The sequence below is a fragment of the Chaetodon auriga genome, chromosome 18, assembly GCF_051107435.1.
Source record: "Chaetodon auriga isolate fChaAug3 chromosome 18, fChaAug3.hap1, whole genome shotgun sequence".
In the NCBI taxonomy this organism is placed as follows: domain Eukaryota; kingdom Metazoa; phylum Chordata; class Actinopteri; order Chaetodontiformes; family Chaetodontidae; genus Chaetodon; species Chaetodon auriga.
Genome location: NC_135091.1, coordinates 23,008,222 through 23,025,188, shown reverse-complemented (window position 1 = coordinate 23,025,188; position 16,967 = coordinate 23,008,222). Strand labels below are relative to the sequence as shown.

General features: G+C 39.5%; 1 protein-coding gene across 1 annotated transcript; it reads left to right on the top strand.

Moving 5' to 3' along the window:
• Positions 1-4,997: 4,997 nt before the first annotated feature.
• Positions 4,998-9,106, top strand: LOC143336737 (uncharacterized). The gene is made up of 10 exons (XM_076757023.1): positions 4,998-5,079; positions 5,736-5,876; positions 5,978-6,111; positions 6,349-6,485; positions 6,599-6,692; positions 7,257-7,356; positions 7,461-7,720; positions 7,877-8,063; positions 8,209-8,336; positions 8,442-9,106. The coding sequence occupies exons 1-10, from the start codon at positions 4,998-5,000 to the stop codon at positions 8,757-8,759; spliced, it is 1,581 nt and encodes a 526-aa protein (XP_076613138.1). The 3' UTR covers positions 8,760-9,106.
• Positions 9,107-16,967: the final 7,861 nt, after the last annotated feature.

The window sequence follows — 16,967 nt, the reverse complement described above, 5'->3', positions numbered from 1 at the left end:
TGTCTGATTGAACAGCTTCATGGAAATGATATTTTACAATTCTTCACATTATTTACTAATGAAATTCGTTAAGGCACGTAATTTGGTGCTTTTAAAGTCATGATATTCAGATGCCGCTGCTGCGTCTCCAGGTGCCTGCCGCTATGTCACATATGGTCGGCTCATATAAAGTCAGTGATCACTCAAAGCTAAAACTATTTAAAAAAAAAAAAAAAAAAAACTCTCATTCATTGAGGTTTTGGGTGGATTCTTCCAGACCACTCACTCATAGTTAGCTGCGGGGGGGGGGCTTTGCATGTTTACATTACGGGCTGATTGTCAGAGAAGCAACACTGTATCCATGACAACAAACTGTTACAGTAGGTAGCAAAAAGTTGCTGCGGTGTTTTGACAACATTAACAAAAATACTAAATGAGTTGGATTCACATGTTTAAGGTTAACTTTCACCTCCAGATAGGGTTAACATTGGTAGAATTGATTGAGCAGTGACTTTCTCCCGGAAAAAAGGCGAGGAATAGACGACATGCAGAGCTAACATACGGAGAGGTGGGACTATTTTTTTCCGCAGCGGGGCTATTTTATTAGATAATATGTATTTCTGTTTAATTAGAAACTACATGAAAATTATTGTGTATTCCTCTTTCATATTGCCATTATTGGCAACTGTTTTATAAAAGCAATACATCACTCCAGTCCGTGATATGTGCTCATTATACCACAGCTAAGGGGCGTTCTTCGGCCCGACACTTAGCCCGACTTAAGCAACACATCACCTGTCGTGATGTATTGCTTAAGTATTGAAGGAAGAAGTCTTGGTTCCGCCACCAACGCTTTGCAGTCATTACAAATCGCAAGTTCAATATCTGAAGGAGACACTTGGAAATAATTCCAAACCACAGACATAACGTTAGTCAGGCACAGAGCGAGCAAGCTTGTAACTGCAGCCACTGACGCTTGTTTACACGCTTCATGACGCAGTTTGATGAGGTCATCATTTGCGCGCCAGTAAATGTCTCCGGGCGAAATCCAGACATTATTTTTATTGGTTTTCATTATAGGCAAAAAACCCGGTAACGATATAAACATATATTACGTTTTTATGCCAATATCGGGCTGATAATATCGGTGGGCCGATATTATCGGACATCCCTACCAAAAGTGTTCTCCTAAATCTTTCACAGACATACTTTCCAGAATATTCCATATTTTCCTTTTCTAGTTTTAGCGAATACTGTTGCTATGTAGACAAAGTCAATATTATCTTTAACATGCTATCAAAATGTTAATTAAAAGATTAATTTTGTCTAAATCATTTGTGCACACACAGAATACAGACAAGTGCAAAGACCGACCAGACCACATGTGTTGCGTAGGAATTGCCAGAGTGACGATCATACATAAGATTACATTTGTATGTAGTATGTGTGGTGTGAGTATAAGTGGATGTGTCAGCAAATGATGGATGACCAGGGGGATGTGCTGTATCCCTGCAATCTTCTACAACCGGCCCAATCCCCCATCTATCTGAACCAGCCCTGGCTACCTCATCTGTCTCGGAACAGCCATTTTCTGTGCAGTGGTGCATAGTGCTTAGGGTTCCTCCATTTCTTTAGTACAAACCAGGATGTAGCACTCCCAGTACACCATTCACCAGTCCAAATTCTCACCAGCTGCTTATAAAACACTTTTAATCAAGCCTGGGCAGAGTGTTTCTGATTTTTCTTATCCCTATTTTTGGCTCTCTGGCAATTATAGCAGGCAGATTTTCTTAAAATCAAAAGACTAATCAGATATTTCTCAATGAATTCATTAAAATCTATTCTTCACTATTCACCCACAATTACTATGAAAGAAAGTGATGTGATAGTAGCTAATATTTACATGGGTACATGCTGTGTCTCAGATCTGTGTGGGGTTAATATGATATGGGTCATATTTGGAGTCTGTGCTGTGCTTGGCAAAGCCGCACAGGGAGACAAAGGCAGGACCACCGTCATCATTAATCTTAGTCAGTGGGCAAGGCTGGCCCAATCTGCATGACCAGAGCAGTGACAAATGCCACTATTGGACTGGGGCGTCGCATCTCCCTGGCTTCATTTCCCATTAATGTCACATCCATCACGGCCGGCCCTGTCCTGCCATGTCGGAGGAGATAAGACTGGTCATGGGTAAGAATTAATTGGAAGGACAAGAGCGAGTTTGTAGGGTGGAGCTAGTATCTGTACATAGGAAGAATCCTCAACTTACAGAGAAGTGAAGGTTTTTGGGGTTTTACTGGTACAAACCGACTGATGAATGATTTTAAAAGATGAGCCTTTTAATTATCACTATTAGTGTTGGAAATCACAGGAATATCTTTAATAGCACAATAAATTATTGAAATGTTCCCATCATGACTTATTAAGAGGTTGTAAGGTCATGAGACTATCACTGTTCTTCTCCACCACTTAAAATGATAACACATCTCTTTATGTGATTTATCGTGTATGACTAGTTCAGGCAGCATTCAGTGATGCACTACTGCCCTCTGGTGATAAATCCTGACAAATATTTGAAACCCAACACAGGTTCATCACTGTCTCCTTGCACTGAAAGCAAAGGGATAATGAAAGTAAATTGATGAGAAGTCCAATGGAAAGGCCCATTTTTAATTTTACTTACATCTACAGCATTACAGGGATTTTATCATATGATGTACCACTTTTAACTGATATGTTATAATGCCTTTTGAACTTTTTTTTTGTCCTTCAAAATTACAAATTTTAGATTGTGAGAAGAAAAGGTGATGTTAAACATCAGATTATGCCCACTGATAATATTTTTTAAAGTCTAATGTCATTTATTTTTTATCTTTAAAGTAAAGAAAAGGTTTTTATACACCTTTGCACCTACACAGTCACATACGAGCTGAAGCTCATTGTGGTGTTAATGCTTATTACCAAAATTACACCATGTTAAATTCAATTAGGACAGTATAGTAGAACAGTCACTCATTTCAGTGAAGTCAGCATGAAACCTGGAGAACGTGAAGTACATTTAACAGCTCTTTATTAACATTGCCATGAGCTAGCTAAATTTAAGTTTATTCAGTTGCATGCTGGGTTTGGGAAACCTGTAAGTAGTGGTGTCATTACCTTTATTTAGTAATGATACACAAATCCAGAATTGTGAGTATGCAGGCTTCTACAAGCCATTTGTCTGTGTGTTTTAATGTTACAGACAGGAGCTTTGCTTGCTAGCTGTGTGTTAACTGAAAAATGCGTGTTTGCACTGAAAGCCCGATGGAGCTTTGTTGGCTTTGACTGTTGGAGCTTTGACAGCCACTAGAAGTACATTCATTTATCATAAAAGTGATGCTAATTCTTATTTAGCTATTTTATTTTTGTTATGCATTGCTCTTTTTTGTATTTTTGTTTCTGGTTGACTATACACAGTAAATTTTGCAGTGTTAAATATGTAGTGTCAAAGTTCATTGACTCTTTCAGAGCTATTACAACAACAGATTGAGTAGAATGCCCCCTAGTGTTGGTGAAAATTTCCATAGTTAAAAGATGCGGAATTGATTTGACTCTGGGAAGCCCCTCCCACGTTCAAACCGGTTCAAACCGGCTCAAACCAGCAGAGATTTTTGTGGCCCTCATTACTTCTCAGTGAGGCACAACTGCGGTAAGTTTCTTCTTATTATATATTAACGGCATTTTATGTTGGCCTTTGAACAGAAATTGCATTTCAGAAGAATACTGTGTTGTCGACCGTTTTTGCAGCAGGTTGTGTTGGTATCTTAATACCAAATTCAAAATGTGAACGACTTGAGGAGTGAATGCCTAGCTTAAAATGCGCGCTTGTCCAACTTGACCCTGTCCACAGAAGGTAATTAACTTCACAATATAACATTGATGGATAGTTTTGTTTTGTCAAACAAGGCTTAAATTCGGGTAAAATTGCCTGGGTTGAGAAGAAATAACCTCAATTGGCTGAATGGCTGTTCGGTTCAAATCAACTGTAACGAGTATGTGCATGCGCGCCTTTTTTCAAACTAGCTAGTGACCAAACAAATCCACAGATAATTAGCTAGCATATTAGCTATTTCACAATGTGCCTGTGTTGGTGTGAAGAGTTGGCTAAACGAGCTAAGCTAACGTTTGTGTAAATAACAAGTTTAACCTTGATATAAGTTCCATGGTGATTGAAATTACTTAGCGGCCAAAGCATTAACATATTAACTTTTGTCACTATATTCTACAGTAAATGATGTGATGTAACATAAGGCTTTATTTGGTTTTGGGAAGCAGTTTGCACATGTTTGAGAAATTGACTGCATGTGCCCCCTGCAGCCTGGTCTGCTCTGTGATGTACATCGGTTTAGGCACTCTTAACGTTGTTTCAGCAGACCTTAAAGTGGGATCATATTTGTGTTTTTTGAGTGATTCGTCTAGCCTCCGGTAACTGTAACAGCGCAGACTCGTGTGTTTTATTTTGAAGGAGAAAGAGGAAGTTGTCAGCGTGAAATGCTGCTAACTGTAGCAGTGACATGATGTACCGTCAGTCACAGCAGCTGTTGGTCTCTAACTTTGTTTTTCTCAGTTGCGTTCATGTTAAGGTGAAGACACGTGCTAAAAAAACCCCACACATTTCTGAGATGCGCTGAGGCACGTCGTCTGTTTGAGTGGTGGTTGCGGTGGACACAGGTAACCCAGACCAAGCATTTGTGATGCGATTTGATTAGTTAATAAGCTGACGTGATTAAACATAAGTAAAACTGATCCCTGCTAGTCGTTTCTGCAAATAATTGATCATTTGTCTGCTGTTTGGTGGTCTGAAACAAACAAGACTCTATCTTGTTTTCAAAATGAACATTATTCATAAAAGTTGGTCTTGCTGCAGGGCTGCTTTGTTGAACACAGTGCACCTGCTGTTATATTTCTGTTTTTTAATCATAATAAGCATGTTACATTGTGACAATGAGTGACAATGAGAATTATGTGTTGCAGGAACCATGTTGATTAAGGCCAGGCTTGGTGATGTTCTAAAATTTGTGAGAATAACAGAGCCGAATCTGAAAGAGTTTCTGACTGCAGGTAAGAAATTGACATGGGACTCAAGCTTTGCACTGGAAGCTTTAAAGGAGCTGTATGTAAGAAAGTTATGGCAAATAGTGGTGTAATCATCCTAATATGTCAGCATAGACTAAGGAATTACATTAATATAACATACAGACACTCACTGACAACAACACCACAGCCAGAATATTTGCATTTCATTACTGTATGTACAGCCAGCAAATCCTGTTTTTGTTTTGAATTTGTGTTTTGGCCTGTTGTTCCACCCACCACTGTCTCCCTATCATACAGTCTATAGTGTTTCAGGAGGTTGCCAGTTACTAGTATTCTAGATTATAAATTTCTGACGCTACTAAAACAACATGCTGAATTATTTTGAATTTGGCTGCAGTAACCTTTTTGGCCACAGTCTTGCATACAGCTCATTTTAAGGTGCTAATAGTAACTGTAATAGTAATTTTTGAATACAGATGTTACCTTCTCCAACCACACTGAGTAACTTTGAATGCATGATTTGCTTAAAAAGTAGTAATACTATGAGTAGTTTTATTTCACTCATTAATTTATTGATTTTTGTTCAAAAGTAATTTTCCAGATTCATTGGATATTTGTGAGTATTAGACCAACATGAAGTCATAAGTCTGGTTTACACAAGCATTTGTCTTTTCTTGTAGCATTTGCAAAGTTTGGTGTGCCAGCTGTGACAGAAGGTGTGAAGGTTGTTGACAGTTCGGGGACTGAGTTGGATGATGACGTATTTGAGGATGTAGTTAAGGATCCATCACATGGAGTGCTAACCATCAAATGTGACACTGGTTTGTTTCAGTTACATTTGTAAATTCTATTACATTATTTAATGGACATGCTACTTGTGGTTAATGTTTCTCCTTCCATCTGCATCTCCTATCATTGTCAGAATCTGTCTCCACGGTACCATCTCCTGAGCAGTCTGGACCACCATCCCTTGATTCGTCTGATTCTCAAGATACAGTCATCCTTTCAGAGAGTCCTCCTAGTAAACGGCTGAGGTTGGACACAGAAGCTAAGCACGTAAGAATTAACACAGGAAATAACACACGATTAATACACGAGCACCAGAACAGAACAGGAATTATTTTTTAAGGCGCCAAAGCCATAAAAAAGAAAATAGTGTTAATAACCATTTGTTTTTAAGAATCTTTTAAAGTCCCTATTTAGGAAGAGAACTTAATGTTTTCACCAGTATTAACTAATGTATTACTGGGATGTATTATTCACAAGCTCAATTGTTTTGCTCTTCGTTTGAAGTTGGTAGAATCCATTCTTACCAAGAGACCTGGTGGGGAACGCATAATAAATGAATGTAATCGAAGCAAGTCCCTGACAGATGAGACCAGAAGGAAAATGGTGAACATACTGGCAGCTGACATGACGGAGAAGAATGGGTAATTTGTAATCAGTTTCCAGTCAGCTAAATGCAGCTTTTAGGTAAATTCAAATCTTTGTTAAATCTAGTGCATACAACTGAGAAATCTTTACTTTTTTTGTTATCTTGCAGTACATCACCGCCCAGACAGGTGAAAGAAATGTATGCCCAAGGAATTGTGAGCTTATTCCCCTACCTCAGTGATCCATTCTCCAGGAACAGTTATGTAAGTCATACAAGATAATGGCTGTGAAAATGTTAAAGGGCCTATCACGATAATCCCTAAGTTATATGAGTATTTACACTACCTTTAATTATCAGTACCTGTTGTTTTGATATTTGTGGGGCAGAGGTGTGAGCTGCTCACTGAACACAATGGAGGTGAATGGTACCCTCCTGCCATGAAAACTCATGAAATACACAATCCAACAACCCCAAAACGCTCTTGTTGCTAAGATGTGACCTGCATGTTCACCACACAATGAAATAATAATGTAACGGTATGAGACGGAGTTGTTTTTGAGGCAAACACATAGCCGGTAAGGGAGTAGCTACACCATATGTGCGCTTTTGAAATCACTCTGCCCGTTTTGGAAAGTGGTTCTGGCTCAAAATGTTTTAGAGGATGGGGCTACAGGAAGGATGTGGGGAGCAGAGAGGGAGGAGTGATGAATTCATATTCAAAATCTCACTTTCGGTTTGTTATGTCCAAAATAACATTGAAGCACCTTAACTTAAAAAAAAATCTCATTAATGGAGTGTCTATTTTTGTTATCTTTTCACCTCCAAGGAGCATTATTATGATGGCGAGAGTGGCACTGGGTACTTGGCCTGGAGGATCAAAACTATACAGAGATCCAGTGCCAGAGACAGACGATCATCATCTGGAGGTAATGCTATAATAATACTGGATGAAGATCTGAAGCTTTTTTTTTTTTCTTTGCCTGTAAGTTTATATGGTTGTCAAAATATGGTATTTTCCCATATTGCATAGCATCATCCGAAGGAGCATCTCATGAAGATGGGCTTGGAGGACCAGCTGGCAGACGAGAGCCCCAGTTCGTTCCAGAGACTGTCCTGAGTGAAGATGAGTGTAAGGAAGCCATCGCACTGATGAAACATTCAGCTGATGAGGACACAATCAAGAAGAAGACGAAGCTGACATTTGACTTCCGCCGCAACATGATCCATGACCCCCAGCAGTCAAGCAACGTACTGTCTGTCTTTCCACGGTTCAAAGATGTCAAAGGCTTGGTAATCATTTTAAATTATTTTGACAGTGTTTTGACAGTTTCATAGTTTTGTAAAAGAAAACAAAAAGTATGTGTGTATTGTAGTGACAGTCAGACAATTAACACAATTCATTTGGCTGTGAAATCTGGAAATTCTCACCGATTGTCCTCACCCTAGGTGGAACAGGATTTTGTTCTGATGTTTGGGGAGGATATCTCAGGCAAGTTTCTGGAGAAATGGACTACCACATTCAAGAAAAAGATCATCCAACAATGCAGAAAGCTTCCATCCACCAGTGAGCTTGAAGATCTCCTCCTGGCAGCTGATCCTCCAGAGGATGGCTCTGAAGAGGATATCGACATCGGTAAGTATGACTTCTTCCATATTCCATTGGCTGGACTTGTCATGTGTGCTTCACTGTAACCCATGTTAGTGCTAAGAATAGTTTTAAGAATTCACTGAATTTTGCTGATGCTGATCCACTTACCATTAAATTTGTGTTGTTACAGGTTGGGACACTGACCTCTCATCTATTTTTCTGCTCTTACACCTGATTCCACCCTCTGCCCAGGGTCGCAAGAGACCAGGAAAGGTGTCTGCTTCTCAAGCAGAGAAACATCTTGTGGTCTTCAAGAAGGTTATTATTGAGATTTTTCACTAATGGAGTCTTGTTTTTTTTGTGAAATATTACATCCATATAATTGTAAATGCCTTACAATGTATTTGTGTTTTGTCTTTTCAGGCAGGAACCAACATCCAAGAGCATCTTGATGCCATCACTACCAGCACACAACCCTATCTCCTGGCTGTTGGACCTAAGAAGAAAGCACTCCACCAGTTCTTCATCATCCTTGACAAGAATGCCATCACTTGCAAGTCATCCTCTTCTCTTGGTGCCTTTGATGAATTGTTTAAAGCACACTATGTCTTTGCCACATCATACAACCCCATGCTACACAACATGTTCACGTTCATCCAGACCACTGTGTACAACATTGATGTTGGCAAAGTGAAGGAGAGTCCCCGTGTTGCAGAAGTTCGGGCTAGGTTGCTTCATTAGTACTTGAACGGATCTGTTTGACATGAAGTGCTTTGTTTGTCAGACTGACTTAACTTGCGCAAATACACTTGTTAGGCATTTACGAGTAGTTCATGGTTACTTGGATGGAAAAAATCTTCGCCTTAAATGTGCTCAGTCTGGATGTGGCCGTATCCTTGGAACTTTTTCTGGGTTTAGAAAACATTTAAACACCAAACACGCTGACAATATCGACCAACAAGTTAACAATGATGTCAATTCCAGCACAGCAGACGTTGGTGATGCAGGAGAGCTGGTGACAGCAAATGTAGAGGAGACAGCTACAACATCTGCACCGTCCAATAGCACTTTAGATATGTGTGCTACTGCTGTCGCACAACTCAAAGCAGCTGGATTAAGTCAGTCTAATGTTAAGAGGTTTGTCTCTTCCATGGAAGAAGTGATTTTTGAGATTCACAGTCAGGCTAAGGATTTAGCTTTACAGTGCTTGTCTCCACAGGATACAGAAAATAGGAACAAAATAGAACAGTCCTTCCAAACGTTGCAAAATCCATTCACATCTTTAAATTCAGAAACAAAACTAAACAAACACTTAAGAGAGAAATGGGGACTGGTTGAGCCTGTTCAAAAAGTGCTTGGCACAAGATTCGACAGCAGAAGAAATAAAACTACTGGGACATATGACCAAGTCATTGTAACTGATATGTTTGCATATGTTCCCATTTTGGACACACTGAAGAGTATTTTACAAAAACCAGAATGTGCAGACATGTTTAAACCCAGGTATATTCCCAATGAAGGTGTGTATGCAGACTTGAGAGATGCCACCTATTTTAAAGAAAATCCCCTATTTTCTGTAGAAAAAGATGCCTTGCAGATTCAGCTGTTCTATGATGATTTTGAAACTGCAAATGTCTTGGGACCTAAAAAGGGTTTACATAAATTAGGTGCTATATATTTTACTCTCAGGAACTTCCCCCCAATCTTTAATTCATCGTTGATTAATATTCATTTGTGTGCTCTATTCCATGCACAGGACATCAAGCGATATGGCTTTAATTTGATACTTGAGCCACTTATTAATGATCTGAAAGTACTTGAGACAGAGGGACTTCAAATTTCAAATTTTCAACATGCCATTCATGGTACTGTAGTTCAGGTCACTGGGGACAATCTTGGTTTGCATGGTCTGTTTGGTTTTGTGGAGTCATTCGGGGCTCGATATTGCTGTCGTTTCTGTGTCCTAGAAAAACACTGTTTTCAAACTGTCTTCTGTGAAGATGATCCTGAAGTTGTTTTAAGAACTGTTGATACACATGCACAACACTGTCAAACTGTACAAACAGATCCTCGGCTGCCTCATGTGTATGGTGTGAAACGCGCTTGTCTGTTGAATTCACTTCAGTATTTCAACACAGCTAACAACTTCTCTGTAGATATAATGCATGATATTTTAGAGGGGGTTGGTCAGTTTGAGGTGAAACTCATTCTGAAGTACATTCAAAGAAACTTCCTAAGTGCTGAACAAGTGGCTGGTAGAATACATGCTTATGACTATGGTTTCAATCAGCAGAGAAACCGTCCGCCCCTGCCAACAGATAAGGTGCTAGATGGAAGTAATGATTTGGGGTTAAATGCCATACAGTCCTGGTGCTTGTTGCGCAATATGCCTTTGCTATTTGGTGATTTGATCGAGACGGATGATAAACACTGGCATCTCCTACTTTTGCTTCTGCATATTGTTAACATTGTATTTTCACCAGTCCTGTCAGAAGGCATGACCATATACCTCAAACATTTAATCATTGATCATCATCGGCTGTTCAAGCAATTATTTCCTGAAATAAATCTTTTGCCAAAGCATCACTTCATGATACATTATCCCCGTAGTATAAGGCACATTGGTCCGATTTTGCACAAATGGTGCATGCGTTATGAAGCCAAACATAATTTCTTCAAGCAACAATTAAAAAGCTTTAAAAACATTACAACGACTTTAGCCAAAAAGCACCAAAGTTATATGGCAATGTATCATGAGTCTTTCAGCAAGGAAAGATTAATTTTAGGTCCAGGAAAGATGGTGACACTTTATGAGTTAAATCAGGGTGCAGTGATTGCTGCAAAATTTGGAACTGTATTGTCTACCAGTGTGTTTTCTGCCAAGTGGATAAAATATCATGGTACAGAGTACCGTCGTGACTTCATTATCTGTACTGAGGTAGCAAGTGAGATGCCTGTATTTTGTAAGATTGAGACAATTGCTGTAAAAGATGACTGTGTTTTGCTCTGTGGAAAATTGATGGAAACCATGAGTTTTGATCACCATTACCATGCCTTTAAGGTTAAGCTGCATCCAGACAGGGTTGTTAAGGTGTTAGACATAAATGATCTGTTTTACTTCAAACCATTTGATGTTCAAATGAAGTATGGTACAACAGATACCTCTTTATATGTTGTTCCATATTGCCATTTTATGCAGACCTAGGGTCAGTGTTTTAAAGTGGTGGCGTTTGTTTTTTATATGATGTTTTTATGCAGATTTGAGATGTTGTTTGAGATGAGAGTTGCTTGGCACGGCAAGCACACCTGCAACCATCTACCTCATAAATGTTATGTTTACACTTGGAGCCCTGTAGTGTGACCCATTTGTATGGGTTGTTGTATTTGGGTGCTTGGCATGGCAAGTACACCACAACCTTACTGTTACTGTTACATTGTGGCTTATGTTTTTCCAAAGGTTTTAAAGTGGTGCATGAGAACAAGTTGTTGCATTGGGTTGCTTGGCACGGCAGGCACATGCATTGCACAACTATTCTCTTTATTAAGTGCTTTTGTACAACTACAAGTTGAAAATACAAACATTAAATGCATCTTGAAAAGTACTTTTGTACAATAAAAACTGAAGTTATTAAATGCATTTTTGTGGTAACTTGTTTTTATTCAATGGTACATTTTAAAAGACAATATCGAGCTATTCTGGATAGATACAACTTGACACTGCAGAAGTGTAAAAATAACACTACATATTTATCTGTGCAGTGTTAAAGACTGTTAGGATTTGACTCTTTCTGAGTTGGTTTTTCACGGCAGCAGAGTAAATAATTTGCACAGTAGTGTGTAAAATTAACACTTATCAGAGTTATTTGAGCATCCAGTGTTAATCTTCTATAACTCAATGCAGTGTTAAAGAGTGTTTGAGTCAGAGTTGATTGATTACCACAGTAGAGTAAATGATCAACAAAGCTGGGAGTCATATTTACTCTCTCCAGAGTTGTTTAACCTGTAGTGTTAAGTTTTATTAACACTATACAGTGTTAGGCAGTGTTAATTTTTTGCTCAATTTTGAGTTAATTTTACTCTGAAATTTTAACACTATGGAAAGAGTTAATTTAACACCAATTCTGATAAGGACCAAATAGACTCGGACACAGTGTTAAATTCAACTCTTTAAGTGTTGATTTAACACTGCAAAATTTGCTGTGTACCCTTAAAGGACATCATTGTGAGAGAGAAATTAAGAGCAGCTTATATAAATGATAGGTGCAAGGCATGCCAGATGACCCTGTGCAGGAACTGGAACTGCCATGAAGCATATCATGTTTAAGAATAAGCATTGGAAAATATAATAAACAACAAAACAAACAAATGACAACTACAATTGCTGTTGTGAATAAAATAAGTAGAAATTCAAGTTCCTTTTTTATGTTTTATGGGCCAATATTCCTTATTATAGTGTGAAGAGGTCTTGTGACATTTCAGGTTGTGATGTGCTGATTCTGGGATGTGTGAACTTTGTGATACTGTACAAAAATTTATAAAGCCACACACAAAGGGCCCATTTCACAAAGCAGGTTTAGTGAAAACTCTGAGTTTGTTAAGCCTGAAATGAAGGAAACTCTGAATTTTCCGTTTCACAAAGGGAGGTAACTCAAACCAGAGAAAGAGGGGTAACTCTAGCCTGTTTCACAGAGAGAGGTAACTTAAGCTGTCGGTCAGTTACCATAGTAACAGACTCTGTGAACCTAACCTGGTTGGGACCAGGTTCTTCTCAATGAACCTCCAGTTTTTCTCTGTCTCCACCCTCTGTCAGCCACATACGGTATTCATAGTTCAACATCTGTCATTCTCTGCACTGTCAAGATCATATGTGATGCTGCATACCTAATTTCCAATGTGGAGGCCAAGTGGCCTGGGTCTGTTCATGACTCAAGGATTCATCGCGAGTCTAACCTGAGCAACAGACTGCAACGTGGTAAGCAGCCTAAAGATGTGCACAATATAATTCACTTGTCTCCCTCCTTTAATATACTCTGATGTGTCCACTACAGGAGAGTTTGATGGCCTTCTGCTGAGTGACAGAGGTTACCCATGCCAACCTAGGCTGCTGACCCCTTACCCTGACCCTGAACCAGGCCCCCAACAGAGCTTCAACCGGGCTCACTGCAGGACGAGAGCCCGAGTGGAGATGACCATAGGCCTGCTGAAAGCCCGTTTCCAGTGCCTACGTCACCTCAGGGTGACCCCTGAGAGGGCCTGTGATATTATTGTGGCATGTGTTAATGTATAATATTGCCACTATTAGAGAGCAACACCCTGCCCTACAAATTGAAGACCCTCATGATGACCCCATCCACCTGCCAGCTATGCAGGACGGCAGAGCAGTCAGTCAGAGACACCATATGCCATAGTCACTTCAGAGACTGAGTCACCATCATCACCACCACCACCACCACAGCAGTCAAATAAAGACACAATACACACTTCATTTGGTCTTCTTTATTTCCTACAAATCCAAGAGCTAGTTTAGTTTATGTTCTAATAGTTAACATAATTAACATAATTCACCTGTGACCATGCACCCACCTCTAATTTGTGCTCCAGTATTTCAATTTCTAGATCTGCCCTCCTAATGTGGCGGTCCAAGTATTGCATTCCTTTGTTGGTTTTTTGGATTTTTTTCAGCAGGTGAATTTTATAAATCTCTTTTACTGGTAACTGGAAATACATAAGTAGGGCATTAAATTATACAGCTGCACATGAATTCCACAGAATGAACCTCTGGTGTTTACTGAACATCCATCTCACTGTGTCAATCTGTGCAGTGGAAGTTGAGAGACTCTCCTGCTGCCCAGCCATGCCCTCACTGTAACAAATTGCTGTAAAAATACAGGGTATTTTGAACAGTAGTGTGCCGTCTCCATTAATACAGTTGAATACTGTAAATTCAAACGTCTTTGAGGAACAAAATATTAACAGCAAGCTTCTGTAAAATCTTACGGTACAAAGCAGTATTTATTTATTTATTTATTTATTTATTTTTTACAGCAAGCTACCATAATCTTACGCTAATCTTACATAATCTTATATAGTATTTATTTTCTTTTTCAGTTAACTTTAAAGACTTGGTCTTGGGTCCGTTCAATCCTATTCATCTGAGCAAAATTAAAAATTAAATACAATTAAAAACTAGTCATAAGCATCTGTGTTTTAATTTGAGATCGAGGAAACAATAACAAGAAGACGAAGATTAAAATTTTCATCCGGGCTCTTAAACTGAAAGCACCGAACTGGATGGAGCGCTTGAGGAGGCACCGCCTGCTGGTTTCCCCCATTCTCTCGTCAACTGCGCAGCGCACCATCATCCATCCTGCCACCGTGGGTTACTTGAGAAGGTAAATAAATCTTGCAAAAGTCAGAATAACGCTATTATGTGATTTTGTGTTGGAGTAACATTTTATTGACAGCTTTTTTTTTTTTTTTTTTTTTTATTTGCCGAAAACGTCGAGTAAAAATTATGGGCTGCAAACTAGCATAACGTTACATTTTTCACTAGCTAATTTAGCAAAGCTGTGTGGACAAAAGTTTAGCTTTTCTTTGAAACACGTTACTTAAATTTGATTTGCTGGCTACAAGGTTCTATTTTACCATTTGTTGTGGTACTCTTTTAAACAAAACAGTTTAGGGAGATGCTTGTTATGCAGGTTGAGGCAAAAAGCTAAATAATAGCTTCTAATGTGCACTACTGTAATATAGCTAACAGTTAACGAGTTGACTTTTTTTCTTGAGAGTGTATTTTAAAGATTGTGTGTAGTTGAGATCATTTTGTTGTGAAGGCCTGTAGTGGAAACATGATAACTTGCAACATATGTGGTAAGACTTGCAGGAATACATTTGCACGTCAGGCACATGCGGACTCATAGTTGTCTGCCCAATGCATCTTTCAAGTGTGGTTTCCCTGAATGCACAAGAACTTTTTCTCAGTTTTCGGCCTTTGGCTCTCACACTCATCGCCATCGAATTAATTGCAAAGAGCATTACTTATGATACTTGATATAAATACAGTAGAAAATGTGTGGATAGGTGTTGCACACTTGAATGAAGACTCAGTGTAACTTTTTATGTTCTGTCTTTAGTTTGTTATCCAGCAAAATACAGAGACTTTGCAATGAATACGTTGAACACATTTCTGTCCAGCTTTCCTTTTAGCACTACAGTTCAATGTGTGTGTATTGACCTAGAACACCAGTTAAACAACAAAAAAAAATAGCTTCCAACTAATGCCACACAAACATCAGGTTGCACAAAATATTACTGTTTGAAAAATAAAACAATATATATATAAGAGGTGGCTTTTTCTGTGAACTTCTTATCCTCACATAGGGCCCTTATACCCATATTTGTTTTCCATAATTGTTGTCTGCATCAGTTGCTGGTGATGGAGTCACATTGGGCCGTTGGATGATCAGCATCGAAAGCCAGGTCATCTGTGAAGGCGCCCAAAAATCCTTCATCACATTCCCCTTTATTTGTCACACACATGCACATGCTGGACACTGCACACGAGGTGAAATTTGACTTCCGCCTTTAACCCATCCTGGTCGTCCCTCCTCCGCGGCAGACCAGGAGCGGTGGGCAGCCAGACCGGCGCCCAGGGACCCATCTTCGGCGTCACCATTGGTCAGGTGGTGATCTTCTTGCATGTTTTTAGTGGGGGTATATTTTTAATGGAGGATACCCCAGGTGAACACGGGGAGAACATGCAAACTCCACACAGAAAGGCCCTCCTCGAGCAGCAGGCACCAAAGGCATGGTGGAGGACACACCCCCGGTGCCCGCCTCTTGCTGTGAGGCGACAGTGTTGCCACCGTGCCACCGTGCCACCTTAGCTAACTAGTAAAAGAAAGAAAGAAAAAACGAAAAGTATCAGATTGAAAGCGATATCTCTCCTTACATCTGATTTAAACTGCCATCTGTCTCACGTGGAATCAATATTGCTGCTTTTAAGTGCTGCCCCCTGTTGACCGTGGTGCGTTACTGTCTTGGGAAGCTGGCAACAATGGTCTCTTACAGTTAGTGGTTAGCAGCATGTTAGCTCAGTGAAAGAAAGCAAAGCAAAAACAAGAGAACGAACAAATGAATCATTTCTCATCTAGACTGGCCACAGTGGTCAACATGTATGAGCACTCAGAGTCAGGGTGAACTTTGGAGCAGCTTTTAATGGCCTCCTCTTGGTCAGGGTTTGAGTTGGCTAGCTCTCATAAACTCCCATAAACCCTGGTCTGTCTCACTGCTCTTACAAGCTCTGACTTTAGCCTGGTCTGTTAAGACTTAATTTATTCATTTTACAGGTAACCATCTACCATAATTCTTAAACATTTTGATGCAGTTTTGCACAGTTACAATATTTATTAATGTTTTCAATGCAGTAGAGCTGAAAAAGTCCAAGCGGAGAGCAGCAAGATGCAGGAGAGAGACTCTGAGCTTAGGAGGAAAGACAGACAGCACACAATCATGAAATTGTGTCTTTTAGTGTGGATACTATAGTTTATTAAACAACTTAATCACACATTGAATTAGTGATTTCTGGTTATGCGGTCTTCTTCATCTTCCTCTTCATTTTTTATTCAATTAATGTGGTAGAGTTCCATATTAAATGCAAATGATCTTTACTTACCACACCTAATATCTTATGTACTGTCTATTATTTCATTTTAGGCGCCTCATTGGTATCAATCCCGAGAGGGGAAGCAAGACCGGCCAGGGGAAGGTGGTGTCAAAGAAGACAGGGAAGCTGGTCCACAAAAAGGCAACAACGGTGAATCCCCATGTGGCCACTCTCCTAAAAAATTTGATGGACTTTGAGTAGGGCTTTATTTAACCAGTATAGCTTTATTTAACCAGTATACCTCAATCCATTGTTGCAACACACCATTGTTGAGAACCTGTTTG